Source organism: Lagopus leucura, unplaced genomic scaffold (genome assembly GCF_019238085.1).
Source record: "Lagopus leucura isolate 7727_CA_CO unplaced genomic scaffold, USGS_WTPT01 Super-Scaffold_100001, whole genome shotgun sequence".
NCBI classification, from domain to species: domain Eukaryota; kingdom Metazoa; phylum Chordata; class Aves; order Galliformes; family Phasianidae; genus Lagopus; species Lagopus leucura.
Genome location: NW_024962262.1, coordinates 49,721,991 through 49,739,748, shown reverse-complemented (window position 1 = coordinate 49,739,748; position 17,758 = coordinate 49,721,991). Strand labels below are relative to the sequence as shown.

At 37.2% G+C, this 17,758-nt stretch overlaps 1 protein-coding gene across 3 annotated transcripts in view; it reads left to right on the top strand.

The window, feature by feature from the left end:
- Window positions 1-17,457, top strand: part of HERC2 (HECT and RLD domain containing E3 ubiquitin protein ligase 2) — a 103,869-nt gene extending 86,412 nt beyond the window's left edge. For all 3 annotated transcript variants that reach the window (XM_042866358.1, XM_042866359.1, XM_042866357.1), the window contains 11 exons: window positions 48-187; window positions 1,169-1,356; window positions 1,995-2,192; window positions 4,385-4,468; window positions 10,416-10,557; window positions 11,361-11,555; window positions 11,665-11,777; window positions 12,625-12,815; window positions 14,408-14,513; window positions 15,165-15,377; window positions 16,457-17,457. In XM_042866358.1, the coding sequence (XP_042722292.1) occupies window positions 48-187; window positions 1,169-1,356; window positions 1,995-2,192; window positions 4,385-4,468; window positions 10,416-10,557; window positions 11,361-11,555; window positions 11,665-11,777; window positions 12,625-12,815; window positions 14,408-14,513; window positions 15,165-15,377; window positions 16,457-16,729 (1,843 nt within the window). In that variant the 3' untranslated portion in view covers window positions 16,730-17,457. The remainder of the gene's footprint in view (window positions 1-47; window positions 188-1,168; window positions 1,357-1,994; window positions 2,193-4,384; window positions 4,469-10,415; window positions 10,558-11,360; window positions 11,556-11,664; window positions 11,778-12,624; window positions 12,816-14,407; window positions 14,514-15,164; window positions 15,378-16,456) is intronic.
- Window positions 17,458-17,758: the final 301 nt, after the last annotated feature.

Here is a 17,758-nt window from a genome sequence, read left to right as displayed (position 1 = left end):
TCTAATATTAAAACTCAGTTTTGAAATGTGCTGTCTTCTCTGTGCAGGGGCAAAGGAGATTATCATCGCCTAGGCCATGGATCTGATGACCATGTTAGAAGACCACGACAAGTGCAGGGGCTGCAAGGAAAGAAAGTCATTGCAATTGCTACTGGGTCTTTACACTGTGTTTGCTGCACTGAAGATGGTATAAAAATTAAATACGTTACTTAGTACCGAATTTGGAGAGGGAATAAAAAGTTTAGGTTGAGTATTGGTCGGCTGTCCTTGCTAAAAATGCTGATCCTCTGTGTGCATCTATGTGTTGGGTTTACAGAAGTTGCATATTTCTTGAGCACGAAGTATGTCATTGATTTACAGTAATAACTTAAAAACAACTGAAGGTTTTGAATTAATAAAAATTACGAGTTAAGTTTCATAAATGCTGATGGTAGAAGAAAAACACAGAGCTCAAAAAGTAATTACGAATTGATCAAGGAGTAGAATTAATGGATTTAGCTTTTTTTATAGGGTTGTCTGAACTGCCTGGGGTGTTCTAACTTGATAAATGAAGCATTGCACAAACAATATTGTTTTTTCTAAAGTAGATTGAGGTACTGGATATTTCCAAATTTAAGTAACAGGTCTGCAGAGCTGTTTTGTAGATGCTAGTGAAATAGGATATAGCTGCAGAAAATGAATGCTCTGAATCAAAGTTGCTTTTTTAAAAAGTATTTTCCAATTTTACAACACTAAACACCCATTTTAATGTCCACTCTAATAATATAAGCTATTACAGACTCTCTTATGCAAAATGATGTCTTTTCTAATTCTTTTTTTTAGCTTTTTTTTTTTTTTTTTTTTTTTTTAATTTTTTTTGCTATGGAACTGTGAAGTACAGACTGTTTCTGGTGTATCTGTTGTTATCCTTCTGCACCACCATTTCCTACTGTTCTGCAATAGAACTTTATTATATAAACTGTGAGGAAATAGACGCATTTAATACTAGCTGCTGTACAGCCTTAACTGTGTCGTTCACTTTTACCTGTAGGATGTCAGGACAGCTGTCAGTTCTAGAAATCTTAATTACTATCCATGGTCTCAATTGGTTAAATGATTTCTAAGTGCTTATTTAAAGCAAACAAACAAATTTCTATCTTCAGAAGTAATTTTTTTTTTCTTGGTTTAGGGGAGGTGTATACCTGGGGAGATAATGATGAAGGACAGCTTGGAGATGGAACAACTAATGCCATCCAAAGACCACGTTTGGTTGCAGCACTCCAGGGTAAAAAGATCAACAGAGTTGCCTGTGGCTCAGCACATACTTTAGCTTGGTCAACCAGTAAACCTGCTAATGCTGGCAAGCTTCCAACACAGGTGATATTTTTGGCTTACTGCATTCAGTTTTTTAATGTACTAATGTTTGCTGCTGATCTTTCAGCAGACATTTCCTTTCTAAATCTCTGTATCAGTTTAGTGTGCTTTGATTTGGCTTGGACACAGTGTTCTGCTTCTGCATTTCCAAAGATAGATTTTTTTTTTTTTTTCCAAGTGAAAAGGATTCTTCAGTCAGTTGTTAATCCAATACTGAAGAGTAAACTGGAAGGAATTTTAATTCTGTATTCCACCTCTTCCACGTGAATTCATCATTGCTTGCTTTGCATTGAGAATGTTTTTTGAACATTCAGTTTTTCAGCTATAATAATGGTGCATAATGCCTAGGTGGAGTGGTGGCAAGATGTAAAATGTTTATTTATGGCTAAAGAGAATAGTAAAATTTGAAATAAGGATAGTATAACTGTCATATTTTAATACTTGCAGGTGCTTTCAGTTTAGATGTATACTGTACATATCTTTTAGACACAACTGGATTCCATATTAAGTTTTTACACTGTGAATGAGCAATTCCTGAATTTCTGATACAAATTTGCCTACCAATCTTAAGTTGTTGTTCTATTTAATAAAATAAAGGATAGAATAATCCTAAATTATTGGATATAATTACATTATTATAGGTTCCTATGGAGTACAATCATCTACAGGAAATACCCATCATTTCATTGAGAAACAGGCTTCTACTGCTGCATCACATTTCAGAACTCTTTTGTCCTTGTATTCCAATGTTTGACCTTGAAGGAAGACTTGATGAAACTGGCCAAGGGCCATCAGTTGGTTTTGACACACTACGGGGAATACTGATATCACAGGGAAAGGTATTTATCTGAATAGATTTTTAAAGGAGATATTTGTAACTATACTGTTTAAATGTGCTGCTTAAACTGTTTCTGAAGAAAACTGAACTTTTATCTTAATTTGTTCTGTATGTTGTATGTTAGAACATATGCATTCTGGTTATGCACATATCTTTCTGCATGAATGTGTTCTCTTTATTAGATTTTCCTCTGCTTTTTTTGGACTGTGTATTAGTTTTAAAAATAACTGTATATTGTAGCTCTTACATTTGTGTTATAGCCAAATTCTTTTAGAATAATCACTGTGTTATTCTAGGGAAAAAAAAACAAAAACCAAAAAACAAGAAGAAATATTTCAAATAGTCATTGTCTCAATTTCATATTTCAATTGCAATAATCAGATGATACAATACTTGGTCTAAAGCAAGTTCTGTGGCTTTAAATGATGTTAAAAGAAAGGATACCTAGGAAACCAATCTCGAATAAAGAAGCATGGAATATCACAGCAAATGGAAATATGCTATGGAAAGTCAGTCATGAAGTCTAGATATTTAAGATTCTTGAAGGATGCAACATTATTTCAAAACTTCAGTTATGGAAAGCCTTTAAAAAAGATGACTGGCCTTCTACATGATCACTAGCTTTGGATCTGAATTTTCTCACTGTCCTAGTAACTTGTCTAATCTAACAAAAAGTGATAGCCATATGTAAACAGACAAAATTTGCTAGCTGGTCTGATTGAAACTAGAAGCAATTTTTTTTTTTTTTTTTTTGCATTACTGCTCTGTGTTCTTAAGTAAGACACATGACCTACTATTAGACTCTTCAGAATGCACTGTCTCGCAGTCTCTCTAGACCCCAATAAAATTGTGGTAGAGAAATCTGGCTGAATATATGCTTCATGGGCCAAGATAACACTACAATTTTTCATCAGAAGAGTCAAAGAGAAGTCCATTCTATTCGTGATACTTGTGCATCTTAATGCTATTAATGGGAGTCTTTAGGTAATTTTAATACAGGAATTTGTGTGGAGGAAGAATATCCAATGCTTTACAGTGTGCAAAACAGTTGTTGAAAGATTTCAGATACAAGATAAAACGTGGTATCAGGCATATTTTATGCCAAAAACAATCATCAGGGACGCCAGAAATTGTAAATGTTGTATTTGCTATTGTAGAAACATGATATGATATATTGCATGACAACAGTACTGCAACTAAGGGCTACCAACTTTTTAGATGGGATAGGTAGAGCAAGAAGGGAGGGAAATTGACCTCCATGTTAATAAGCAAAAAGGTTGTGAAGAGCTCTAAGCCTCTGAGAAACAGCCATGACCAGTTTGAGACCTTGTGGGTTAAAATTGCTGGCTGGACCAATGAAGGAGATCTGGTTGTTGGGATCTGCTACAGGCTGCCTGACTCTGGGGAGCCTGTGGATGAGGCCTCCTTGCTTCAGCTACAAGAGGCATCTTGACCTCATTTTGATGGGGGATATTAAAAAACAGAAACCAAACAAACTTAAAATGTTTTTAAACCTTTCTTGAAACTGATAATGTAGAATTGGATTCAAATATTTAGTGAGAGAAATATAGATAATTAAATTTGCACCAAAAAAAAATTGTGGGTTTCTTTGTTTATTTCTGTCCTTCCTTGACAGGATGATCTTCCCTTTGACTTTTTGATTGTTTTTCTCCAACTTTTAATTACGTTCACATTAGTGCAGCATAAGTTAATTTACACTCAGTAGCATATTGGTAGTCTAGTAATAACTGAATCTGGATGCAGTAAAACTTTTCAAGCCACTATTTTGTGTGATCGAGGAGAGATTTTCTTCTTTAGTTTTTAGTATTCCAGGTGTTTCAAGTGTGAATTGTATTAGCTCAAACTAACATGCTCCTTAAGTAAGATCTCACAATTTTATATTCTGTTGCTCTTGTTTATTTTTGAGCATTTCAGAAGTAGTTGATGCTTGTTTCCATGTCTTCTAAAGAAAGTGTCAAGGGCTTTATGCCTTTTCCAGTGTTTGGTGATGTACTTGGAAGAAAACTGCTTAAGAATATTACTATAGCATCAGCTTCTCTGTTCCGTTGAAGAGTTTTTTTTGTTTGCTTTTTCCTTAATTGAACTAAGAATACATTTACCTGTCGAGTATATGCAGTATTCTTACTTGATTGCAATCATACCACTTAATTTTTTTGTATTTTCCTTTATTAGGAGGCAGCTTTCCGAAAGGTTGTGCAAGCAACTATGGTGAGAGATCGTCAGCATGGGCCAGTTGTTGAGCTCAATAGAATACAGGTATCTGAAGTTGGAGATTTGATTTTAGTACATATGTTTAGTTACCAGTGCTTAACATTCTTCAGGTCCTTTCATGTTTCAGCTGTTTGGTGTCTGAGTACTGAGGAGTTGGGTTTATGTTGGCGGATAGAACAACAATGAAGCTTGTTTTCTTTTCAGTATGTTTTCACCCAGACTATAGATGTGTGGGGGGGGGGAGGAGGAGGGAACAGTTGAAATAAGTGTATGATTTGGACTGTAATGAGCAAAGTATGTCCTGCTTGAGAAAGAATGGCTTTTTCAAAATTCACTGTATTAGATGATTTTAAAGAGCAGAGATTCTGATGCCTTTCTTACCTTCCGAGATGATCACATGAATTACTTCACTGTTGCTTTCAGAACAGAGGACATAAAGGTTATGGGGAGAACAGGAAGAAGGCGCTTCGGTATGATTAAGAATCAGGCTGATAAACTCTCAGCCTGGTCACTGCATGTGATCATATCGATTGCAGAACTGTTTGATATAAAAGGGCTTTTTCTTGTCATTGACATTAGAAAATGTAATGTTGAGCCTTAGGCCACATAAGGTTGTTTTTTTTTTTTTTTTTGTCCATAGATGTTTTTGTAACATAGAATACTAAAACGTTTGTTTTTGTTTGAATGGACTGATGTTTGGTATTACAGAATCCTTATGTGTTTCTTTCCTTTAGTCGTGTGGTTTTTCTCATTTTTTGAAATATACTTTAGGAAGTAAGAAAACTTACTCTTTGTTAGAGTTGAGAAGCTGCAAAACCTTTGAATAATGAGTTATTTCTCAGTGAAATACCTTCTGTTTGGGCTGGATGATACTTTCTGCTCATTTGCCATTTTCCACAGGCTCTTAAAACTTCTTCTGCTAATGTTATGTGATTAAAATATGTTGCTTTAATACATACCCTGTGAAGCTAGAGGCAGTGCCAGAAATCTTCTCACTATTTGTCTTTTTATTTTTATTTTCTGGGGGGGAATTCAAAATAAGCAGTGCAAATATTTAGCTTTAAGCTGAAAACAAGTGATTGGGTTTTGGGCTTGTTTCCTAGTGTTCTTCTACTGTTGTGTTAATTATTAAAGATGGGCTTCTCTTGTATTCCTGTTCATTAATTCAGTCTGTCTTTAAATTTAGAAAAAAATCTGGTAGCATCGAGGCTTCAATTTTCATAGCTTCCTTAGGAAATGAGATATTTCTGTAACACAAGTCTTTCCAAGATTTAGTCAAGACTAAGAAAGACTGTGCTTGTAATCTGCCCTGCTTATATAGTACAAAATGTGGATTATAATCTCTTTAGTTAGGTTTTGCAGAGAATGAAACTACTGAATGAAAGATCTGTTTGAATGAAATTATTTGATCCTTTAAGTAGTGATTCAAAGCTGCTTTATGGAGTCTCAAACAGAGTTTTCAACTTAATTGGAGATGGGAGTTCAACTGCAGCAAGACTTGAAAATCCCTTTGCTGTCAAAAGATACTTCTTACAGTTTGTAAATTATGCGGTGCAGTCTGTTCACTGCTTCTTCTTCCTCTGTGTAAAATAAATGAATGAGATTTCAATTTAAAGTTGTTGTGCAGATACTGACTTGTTCTTTAAAATACATAGGTTGCTCCAAAAGCAGTGCCTGTTTATTTCCGTGGAAGCTACAACAGCTACAAAAAACACTGTTTGATAGAGAAAATTCTCAACACAAAACATGGTTTTCAACAGTCACCACCATTAGCTGTGCGTTTTTGTCAGTGATGGACAAGAGCCTTCATGCTGCACTTTTAAAAGTCTGCACCAGTGAAGGTGACAGCTGTGCATGGCCTTCTGGAACATGGCTTATCTTCCTCATCTCTCATGCCACTGTTGAAATAAAGCACCATAAAGCACCACCCATTGCCTCACTATGCTCACATCCACTTTCTGATCTCTGTAGATGTTCAGCAAGCATCAATGAATGTCAGTAGATGCCATTTTTTCCACATGGAGGAGTTCAGTAACACACCTTTGCTTCATATGCACTTCCATGTGAAGGCCACATTTGGAGTCTCCATTTGGAGCTTCACATGCCCCTCTGCTGCCATTGTTGCACAGCAACAAAATGTAACAGAATATTGGTGAGAAGGTTCAACCTCCACTGCTCTGCCACCAACACCCGCCTCATCCGTGGGCTAGCATAATAAAATAGGATGCATTACTTTTGGAGCATGCCTTGTATTTTGTGATCTTTCCTCCTTTTAGTAGGCAAAGAAATTTTAGTTATTAAGGAGAACAAGTACTCCTGGTTCAGTGTCTTCTGCTTTCTTAGGAGGAATGTTGTGCTTCTGGGTATGTTAAGTTATACAAGATATGAATCAGTGAATGTTTTCTTCTTTTGCAAGTGCTATGCTTCAGTTTAAATGGCATTCCTCCTTTCTGGTTATTGCCTTGTCCCTTAGCCAAGTCTGCTTTTAAAGAACGCATCAACTTTCTTTTTCCTGCATTGAACAAGCTAAGCTTTTTTGTGTGTCTGTTTTTGTGGAGTGGTCTTTCAGTGCTTATCTTTTAATAATGTATTTTTCCGCTGCCGTTTCAGTTTGAGCATAGTTAACTGAAACCTCAGTATACAGATGATGTCTGTGCTCTTGGAATTATCATGCTGATGCTTCTTTTCTGCTTTTGGAAATTGATTTCATGACATATCCTTAAACTGTGTTTCTTTTCTTCATAGATGTCTTCTGTGTTAACAGAACCTTCTTCTCTTTCTTAGCTGATTTCAGCTAGCAAACTGTCATAAGCGTTTCATGAGTGTTTTTATTAGTCCCTAAGTGTGTGGCTTGACATAATACATTTCTACCAGGCTGAAACTGGAGATAGTCCCATAGGATGGCTGGTATTTCTCTAGTTCTAGAAGGATGTTTAGGGCAAATAGAAGGTCTTTTTATTCAGACTTGGAGAAAGAACTTAAATTTTGATCTTCATTATTTAAAGATGCTGTAGCCAGAAAACAGAGGTATTTAAGTGCCTTCCTTCTTGTTGCAGTGACTGCGTTCACAATAACTGATTGTTTACTGAGGCACATCTTTGAGCTTGATTCCTCTGCCCATTGCTGTATGCTGCTAGCGAGCTGCTGCATTTCTCTCTGGTTCAGGAAAAGTTGATTTCCATAGGCTAGTATCTTCTGATGGCAGACTGTTTTGCAGAAGCTCTTTTGGGGCTCTAGTCAGCATATTTTGTGCTAAAAAGCTACCTTGACAGCAAGAATGCTAGAACTGTATTTCAAAAAATATTTATATTGCATAATCTGAGTTTAGTGAGACATACTAAATAAGGATTGTATCTGAAACTGTTTATTCTATTCAGAATATTCTATTCAGAATGGATTCCACAGGTTGCTTACTACATCTCTAAAGGACACAATTTGGAAACAGGAGCAAAGCTTCATGTTCTAGACCTCTACAATGAAAAGTTAAAACATCAGTGCTGAAATGTGGCCTAAACAAATTTGTTTGAATTTTGCCATTTGTTACTGAAGAGTTCTGCTTTTTGCTAATAACCTAATACATTTTAATATGGGCATCTGTGTTGGCACAGCAAAATATTGTAGTGCTGACAGAAGTGTCAATATTCCCTTGTCACATTCTTACACTATTTTGTTAAAGTTGAGTTTTAACTATTCGAGCATCTGTGTGAGCAGATTTAAATGCAAACCTTGTGTTGCTAGTGAACAGTTGCTAAATAAAATGTACAATAGGAATAGCAATTATGAGTGCCTTCCTATTGGCTTCAGTCTAGATTGTTTGCCATTTTATTGTCACCTGAGTTGTATTTTCAGTTTGAGATTTGAAATAACAGTGAATTAAGTACTGCATTCACAGACCACCTACTCATAGCTAATCTTTTCAAGAGAAGGCTCTCAGCTTCTCAACTTCAAATTTCATAGGCATCTGAATTCCTTAGAGATCTATTAAATTAAAACAAGTTTGCTAATGAGAAGAATATTGCAATTCAGGAAAACAAAAACCAAACAAATAAAAAGCCCCCTGCCAAAAACAAAACAAAACAAATTTACCAAATCATTATCTCTTTCTCAACCAATAAAGGAAGAAAACTTTTTTTATTAACAAACTTTGTTACTGGCGTCCCTCTGTCTTTCATTTGCCTTCAAGATGAACAGATAAAATGTTGAGTGGAGACAGATGAACAATGAGCCATTTGAAATGAAAAATGAATAAGGTACTGGTGGTTGAGGGGAACATGGAATTCCTTATCTAGGGAAGAAAGCCCACAGAGTTGTCAGCAGGGCTGGTAAGAATCATTCTATTTAGCTGCAATGAACATGCCCTAGTTGTTTCACATTTCCAGCTCTAAGCGTAAAATTACTAAGATCTAACCAACCTGCTCAGAACAATCATTCAGTCGATGGAGGATGTGGTGTGGAAGCTCCTAGGTAACCAGATATTGTGCTTTTCATGTTTGTGCCAGTTTCTTCTGTTAACAGTGATAATTGTAGTAATCACAGTTAAATAGCTATGTCACAGAAATAAGACCTAGTGGAAGTTGGCATGCATCTTTTTCTGATTGCTGTTTAGGTATATATTATTTTCACCTGTTGGGAACAACATGATTAAAGTGTGAACTAGATGAGCAAACAGTGAGGTTGGTTGAGAACTGACTGAATGGCCAGGCTAAAAGGGTCAGCTGTTAGTGTTCAGTTGGAGGCAAGTATGTAAAGGCATATCATGGGGTCCAGTCCTATTCTAACATACTCATTAATGATCTGGAATATAAGGTACAGTGTGTGTCAGCAACAAAACTTGCTGAGGATAATTATGGAAGGAGTGGCTGATACACCAGAGGGTCTTACTGCCATCTGGATGGACCTCAGTGCACTGGAGAAGTGGGTTGATAGGATTCTCGTGAGGTTCAACAACAAGGAGATGTGTAAAGACCTGCACGTGAGGAGGAACAGGCCCACACACAAATGTAGGCTAGAGTCGGCTGCCCAACCTGAAAGCTGCTTGGTGGGAAAGGCTCTGGGGGTCTTGATGAACATCAAGCTGAACATCAGCCAACAGTGTGACCTTGATGCGATACAGACTAATGGTAAACATGGCTGTGTTAGGCAAGTCATTGCCACTATGTGAGGAAGGTTCCACTCAGCATTGGTGTGACCACACCTGGAACACTGTGTCGAGTTCTGGGTTCCCCTGTAGAAGAGAGGTATAAACGTACTGGAGGGAGCCCAACAGGAAGGCCACAAAGATGAAGGGACTGGACAATCTCTCTTATGTGGAAAGGTTGAGATCTGGGACTGTTCAGCCTGGAAAACAGAAGGCTCAGAGTATCTTATCAAGGAGTATAATACACATGAATGGAGGCTGGAAAGAGTATGGAGCTAAATAAGCTCTTAGTGCCCAGGACAGGAAGCCATGAGCACAAACTGGCGCACAGGAGCTCCCAATGAACACCAGGAGCAGTCCTGTGCTGTGCAGGTGGCAGAGCAGTGGCACAGGCTGCCCGTGGGCTGTGGGGTCTCCTCCTTGGGGATCTCCAAAAGCTGCCCGGCCATGGCCCTGGACACTCTGGTCTGGGTGGCTCTGCTGGAGCAGGGGCTGGGCCAGGTGGTCTCCAGAGGTCCCTTCTAGCCTCAGCTATTCTTTAATAGTTCTGGCCTCCTAATAACTACAAATTTTAAATTCTTTTGTCTTCTTGTAAAGGGTGAAGATATGTAATAAGAATCCGCAGTATCTATATCCAGGGTTGATTAGGTATGAAATAGCAGTGAAAAATACTGCAGTGTTGTAATTTGAAGCTTGGTTCTTACTTTGTAATATACATGTATACAAAATGCAGGGTAGACCTCTACAAATGTTTCACTAAACACATAGATGTTATAAATCTCATCTCTGATCTGCATGGGGATGCTGGCTGATATATGTTCTTGTAGTTACTATTATCATGTGTTTAACTGACAGGTAAAACGTTCTAGGAGTAAAGGTGGACTGGCTGGGCCAGATGGTACAAAGTCAGTTTTTGGACAGATGTGTGCTAAAATGAGCTCTTTCAGCCCTGATAGCCTTCTGCTTCCTCATCGTGTTTGGAAAGTCAAGTTTGTTGGTAAGAGAATTCTTTGTTTCGTAGCATCTTTGTCTCAACTATTTTCTACCTATCTTTTTCTGGCTTCTCTTTTATTTTTGAAGGATCTGAGGAAAGAAATGGATACAGTAAAGCAGCATGTTGGCACAGGAATGTGCTTAAAACGTTAGGAAATAATGAAGCCTTTTAAAATAATTTAAAAAATCAACAAAAACAACCAAAAATCTGCAAACAACCCTTAAGATCAGTGGAAATGGGGTTGTAATTGTCCTCAAATTCTGAAGGCAACTCTTAGTTATGAAGGGTATTTGCAAAACCGAAGCTTATTTTTTGGTTGTCAGAACTCAAAAATAATTCAGACTGGCTGTTCCTACTTCAATCATTGTTTTCACAATTTGCATGTCTCTTTGAATTTTTTGATGAAATAGAATTTAGATTGTCTGCACTGTATCTACTAAAATATATAGAATATATCTACTTTCAAATGACACACAGGGAGTCACTGTAGTTTGACTCTCTTCGCCATCTCTTTTATTTTGACAAGTGTTTAAAACAAAAGTGGTTGTTAAGCTCTGTCAAAAGAATATTTTTGAAACTTTGGTATGTTGTTGATAATCTTCTAAAATTATGCTGTTTCCAAGGAGCTGGAGAAATCCAAATACAAAGGAAAACATCAGGTGTTTTCAGAAGAGCAGATGTAGCTTTCAGTAAATTTTCGTTTACACAGTTATCCATGTAAAAGAAAATCCAGTTCATTTCAAGACTTCGTTTGTAAACATATTTTTGGAAGAATGTATATTTATGAGCCTGTTTTCTTCTCCAAGGTGAATCTGTGGATGATTGCGGTGGAGGTTACAGTGAATCAATAGCAGAAATGTGTGAGGAGCTTCAGAACGGGCTGACCCCTCTGTTAATCGTGACACCAAATGGAAGAGATGAATCTGGAGCAAACAGAGATTGTTTCCTATTAAATCCTGCTGCCAAGTCTCTCTTGCATATGAACATGTTCCGTTTCTTGGGTAACTAGCAACACTGTGACATTCCACTTGCACTACATGTTCAGAACATTAGGAATCTATTCAAAAAAATATATAATACAAACTTTCCCACCCTTATTTAAACTTACAGGTGTCCTTCTGGGTATTGCTATCCGGACTGGCAGTCCTCTGAGCCTCAACCTCGCTGAACCAGTATGGAAACAGCTTGCAGGAATGAACCTAACAATTGCTGATCTCAGTGAGGTAAGTGTGCTGTTTCTTTGTAAGTTATAACTTACAGAAGACAAGCAGACTCTAATATAGAAGAGTTCTCTGGTGATTGGCTTCCCTGCTGTGCGTATTTGTAGTGTTTTGTCTGACCTTTCACATTTCTGAGCCAATACATAAGGATCACTTGTACTCACTGTTACAGCTGTAAATTTAAGTCTTTCAGAAGTAGTTAAATAACTTCTTTGAATTTGAGAGCATTCTCAAATCCACTTCTCGGTTTGACTAGATAAATGTTTTGTAGTCAAACTCTTTCTTGCCAGAAAATGTTTCCATAGCTGTTAGTGTCTGAAAATGAGTTCAAACTACTACGGAAGATAGTCTGAGTCAATGTGCTGAGAATCACAAACTTCCTGCTTACTGAACTCACTGAATTTGGAGTTAAGAGTTAGATCTTTGTTACAAAGATGAGTTGGTTTTCAACTGCTGTCATCTGGAAATGTACTTACTGTAGAAGTACTGGGTCTTTTACATGTCAGTAAGGAGATTTCTTTTGTACCAAAACAACCATTGGATTTTGCAGAGTTGATCACGTTCTTAAGCTTTAAATCCATTTCTTATATAATACAGTTCCTTGGCAAATGTTCCCTGAGTGGTGTGAAATCCAGAACACGTGTACCCTTCAACATTTCAGCATAATGAAATTTCATGTAATAGACTGAGCCATTTTGCTGTTTTTGAATTCACTTAGATGAGTTACGGTCAGACATTTGACACAAAGCTTTTGGTAGATGGTACACGATGTCATCCTTTTGGTAGGAAGGACACAGTGTTGTAGGGTGCTAATAAGCTGACTTTTAACTCAGGCATATTTTTTCAAAAGGTTGATAAAGATTTTATTCCTGGACTTATGTACATTCGAGACAATGAAGCTACATCAGAAGAGTTTGAAGCTATGAGCCTTCCATTCACTGTGCCTAATGCAAGTGGTCAAGATATTCAGCTGAGTTCCAAGTACACTCATATTACACTGGATAACAGAGCTGAATATGTGAGGCTGGCAATAAACTACAGGTTTGTTGAATAAGTCATTCAAATTGTTAAATGAATAAGCATTTTCATTTCGAAGTAGTAGGCTCGAAGCCTTACCTTGCATGCATCCTTTTATGTATTTTGATCATTTAGCAACTTGTGAACAGCACTTTTCAGTACTATTGCTCTCACAGGTTTTTTGTTTGTATGTTTGTTTTTAAATACCATCAAATTAATTATTGAATCATTAAAGTTTGAAAAGACCACTAAGATAATCTAGCCAAGAGCGGTCCCAGATGAATGGTTTTCCTCTTCTCATATAAGGTAGAATATGAAAAACAAAACGTTTATACCCTGGACACTGTAAAATAAGCCTGACATCTATTGCAGGCAACTAAATTATTCATTCAGAGGTGCCAAAAGCTGAACTTTGCACTAAACTCTGTGGGAAGCAGTTGTTCAGCTTTTGTGAAAATGGGCATTTTGTTAGTTAGATACCCAAATATCTAATCTAGACCAGTACATTGAACTTTAGACATCTTGTTGTGGGAAACAGGGAGCCTAGTAGACATCGTGCCTATTAAATTATGGAGATAATTTTGTCATAAAACTGATTCATAGTTGTTTTATTCTCTTCACCACAGTCATCTGTTCTAGAGGACACTTGTGCAAGACTATCTCATCGCTATATCTTTATTAGCTTGAAGTGCAGTATCTGCCAACGACTATATGAATTATAGTCCTTGCTTTCCTATTTTATTTATTTTTGCTATAAGTGGTTCTGAGCCACTACACAAAGCTATTTTTGACAGTAGGCGTGAGTATTATTTGTGATGGATTAATTATAGGTCTATATAAAATATCAAATGGATCCTAAAGGATTGCATTACCTTTAAAGAAATGCTTCTGTTCTATTCAAAATTCTGGCTATTCTCAGAGGACACCAGCAGTTAGAAATCTTTTAGGAAAAACGCTTAATACCAAAGTTGTTAATTATGTGAATCTCTTGAGCGCAAATCTGGCATCTTAATAGAATCCATGTGAAAACGTGGATGCATAAGTGATAGCATGTCTTGAGATCTTCGCTTATTTTGGTGATGACAAGCCTGAAGACAGGACATGGCAGTGATGTGAAACTCTGCTTTGCAGAGCTCGATGTTTTAAAAATTAACTTGATGGGAAAAAAAAAAGGTAAAATACAAATCATGGGTGGCAACATCTATCACTATCTGAAAAGATGGCATATCTGTTCCTCAGACATCGTATTTTATGTGTGAGACCCATTTTTCTTTTACCATAATGCCTGTCTAGTATTAGGATTGTTTGAGGGCGCAGATGCTCTTTTCCCAAGAGCATGGTGTTTCAATATGGAGTATTGGTCTATTCTTGCCAGGCACAGTACATAAATAATGCTGGCAATAAAAGTGAGAGATATACAGTGAGATATGTGCTGTGCAGTATGGATTGTTTGATAAACTGGTATAGGTCAGGTATCTTGTATGATAAGTGTTCCTTGGAATATAGCTGGAGACTTAAGGAGAAAGCATAAAGGATCCTAAATATTGCAATAGTTACTAGTTCCAGTAATTACTAGAAATGGCATTCACGTAAATTCTGGAAATATGTCTCTGCAGACTTCATGAATTTGATGAACAGGTGGCGGCAGTTCGTGAGGGGATGGCCCGTGTTGTTCCAGTTCCTCTGCTTTCACTCTTTACAGGATATGAACTGGAAACTATGGTATCAATTTCTGTTTTGCTACCTCTGTCAAAACTGAGTTGTGTTCTTCACTTATGTCTTATTAATCCCAATTTGAATAATAAACCCCACACGTGATGCTGTTTACAGTGCTCGCTTGTAATTGCAAAGACTTTGCTCGAGGAAATACTAGAAGTTTAATTGTTCTCTTAGTGTTCAAAAGGTTATTTTTTTATATAGCTGAGCAGTGATGTAATGAATGATTTGTGGAGATTAAAAAAAAAAAAAAAATCTACCCCAAACCGGCCCCTTTTCCCCCATTTTACCCCCCCCCCCCCCCCCCCCCCCCAAAAAAATCCTCACCAGCCAACCAAGAAAAAACAACCCTAGGGCCTACTGAGTTCTTAGCGCAATTTGATGAAAGATAACAAGACCTATATTCTTCCCAGGTAAATTGTTTAATTCTTTATGTGATTCAGGAAGATGAAAGAAGGTTCATTACTGTCCCGAGAGGAAGATGTCTATTTAGTAACATTGTAATAGGAGTCTCTGCGCAGCACTTCAAATATCTGAATGTTCATTTTGTCAGTGTAAAAACAGATTAAATATTTCAAGAGAATGGGAGGGAAACAAATCACCTGCAAATGATTTGGTCAGACTTTTGTAGCTTATCACTGTATTTTATTTTTTTAGGTATGTGGAAGCCCAGATATTCCACTTCATCTTCTGAAGTCTGTAGCAACTTACAAAGGCATTGAACCAACTGCTTCATTGATACAGTGGTTCTGGGAAGTGATGGAGTCATTCTCCAATACCGAGCGATCTCTCTTTCTACGTTTTGTATGGGGCAGAACAAGGCTGCCCAGGACTATTGCAGATTTTAGAGGGAGGGACTTTGTTATTCAGGTAAGGTGTGGGATGGGGTGGGGGGATTTTATTTTATATAGCTAATTATGGGAAAGAAGTAGCATGATTGCTGTGATCTAACGCTGGGAGGCAGCTGAGAACCACGCAGCCATTTGCTTGCTCCAGCCCTGCTGTGGAGTGGTGGGGAGGGAATCAGGCAAAAAAAATTTGACAGCTCCTTGGTTGAGATAGACTGTTTAATAAATTGTTGGGTGATGAAGGTGAGGAGGGGAAGAAACTGAAGAAAAGCAGAACTTCTTGCCGCCATCTGACCAATGGCAGCCCCAGAAAACTTTCCCCCTGAGCTTTTGTAGCTGACCACGATCTGGTCTGGGGCCTTCCTTTGGTCATCTTGAGATCAGCTGTCCTGCTTGTGTTCTCTCCACCTTGTGTACTCCCAGCCTCCTTGCTGGCAGGGCAGCATGAGAAGCAGAAAAAGACTTTGACTCCATGTAAAGACTGCTCAGCAAGAAGTAAAACATTGGTGTATTACCAACACTGTTTTTATCATGAATCCAGAACACAGTGGCAACATACTGGCCACTGTGAAGAAAATTAACCCTACCAGCCAAAACCAGTGCAGTCATAGAAGACAAGAACAGGCCAATTTTTTTACTGATGTGAAATTGTATTGCAGATTTGGCAGTTCAATGAAGATGTAAAACATTTGTTTTTTTATTTATTTTCTTGTTTTAATTTGGGCAACTGGCTACTCTTTTTGATTACCAGCTATTTGCATCTTTAGATGTTAATTATTTTCCACTATCTGTCATCAACTGTTTTTTCTGCTTTTGTTCAGTACTTCATTCAGCTCAGCACCCATTTCAGCTAAATTTAAAAACCACAGTGTTCGATTCATGTTTTGGCATTTTTAGAACAACAGAATCTATCTTAGATTGTTCCCAATCACATATTTATAATCAAGAAAGCTTCTGCATATGTTTTTATGTTCTTAGTGGAGGGAAGATGGATTTGGTGTTTTTACTGTTCTTTTAAGAAAAATTCACAAGTACCATGTCAATATTTATTTGTGGTTTGGACAGCAAATAAAAAAATATTGTGTTCTTTGTTTTTGACAGGTATTGGATAAATACAATCCTCCGGACCATTTCCTTCCTGAGTCATACACTTGCTTTTTTCTCCTGAAGCTACCCAGGTATTCTTGTAAGCAAGTACTAGAGGAAAAACTGAAATATGCCATTCATTTCTGCAAGTCTATAGACACTGATGATTACGCCCGGATAGCGCTGACAGGGGAGCCAGCTGCTGATGACAGTAGTGATGATTCTGATAATGAAGATGCAGATTCTTTTGCTTCAGATTCTACACAGGATTACTTAACAGGGCATTAAAACAGAAATAATGTAAGGGATTAGCTGTTACAAGCACTGAGGCAAAATGCCAGAATGACAGTGAAACCAAGGACAGTGTAGGGTTCAGAGTATAGAGCATGGTGTCAGAAGGATGGTAATCTGAAAGTTGGGAAAAAGTGTTTGCTACACACGGTAGGAATTAAGGGTGACAGCTTAAACCATCAGCTTAGAATAAATGGCACAGTATATGGGCATTTAACATTTATTTCAAGAGCTGAAAGCGGCCCCCCATAATGCTGCACTACATTTAGAACCCTTGTGTTTACTGAAGTGTTGTAAATGTTTATATAAATATGGTAGTGCAGCATCCAAAAGGTAGTGAAACCTTTAATTTGTGGGTGCAGTAGGTTTTTTCTTATTGTGTTGTGTTCTGTGCATCTTCTTGATTGTATATTGGAAATACTGTGCAACAACTGAATGGAATTATAAATATTTCAATTAACTTTACTAGAAGTTTGTTAAAATTTTTTGAACATTGAATTAACGTTATTCCTTGAAATTCTTCTATAGATAATACAAATGGTCAATAGTTTCACCTCCACCCCTGGTTTGTATATTTTAGCTTATGCATTATTTATCTCAAATTTGATACCTTTCTGTGAAGCATCATAATTCTTATCATGGAAAGTGTACTGTATATAATTTGTGCCATGTAAATGCTAAAGTTATAATTTCCCTCCAAATAAAAACTCTGCCACAGAAAAAAAAAAAAAAAAAAAGTAGTATGTGTTTTTTTCATGGTCATCCAGCTGCTCAGTGGAATGAGCATTTTTTGACTCAAGTAAGAAATGTTCCTGCCACTTACATTTGTTTGTCATGAACTGCTGTTCAACCAATATATGTCAATAATAGTAGGGAAATAGAGTAAACTCAGAGCAAGTCTACACAACATGTTAACAGCAGTGATTATGGTCACTTCGCTTATGCGGTTCCTAAGCAACAAGGCTTGTGAAGGGCTTGGAGAATGTGCCCTATGAGGAGAGACTGAAGGAACTGGGGCTGTTTAGT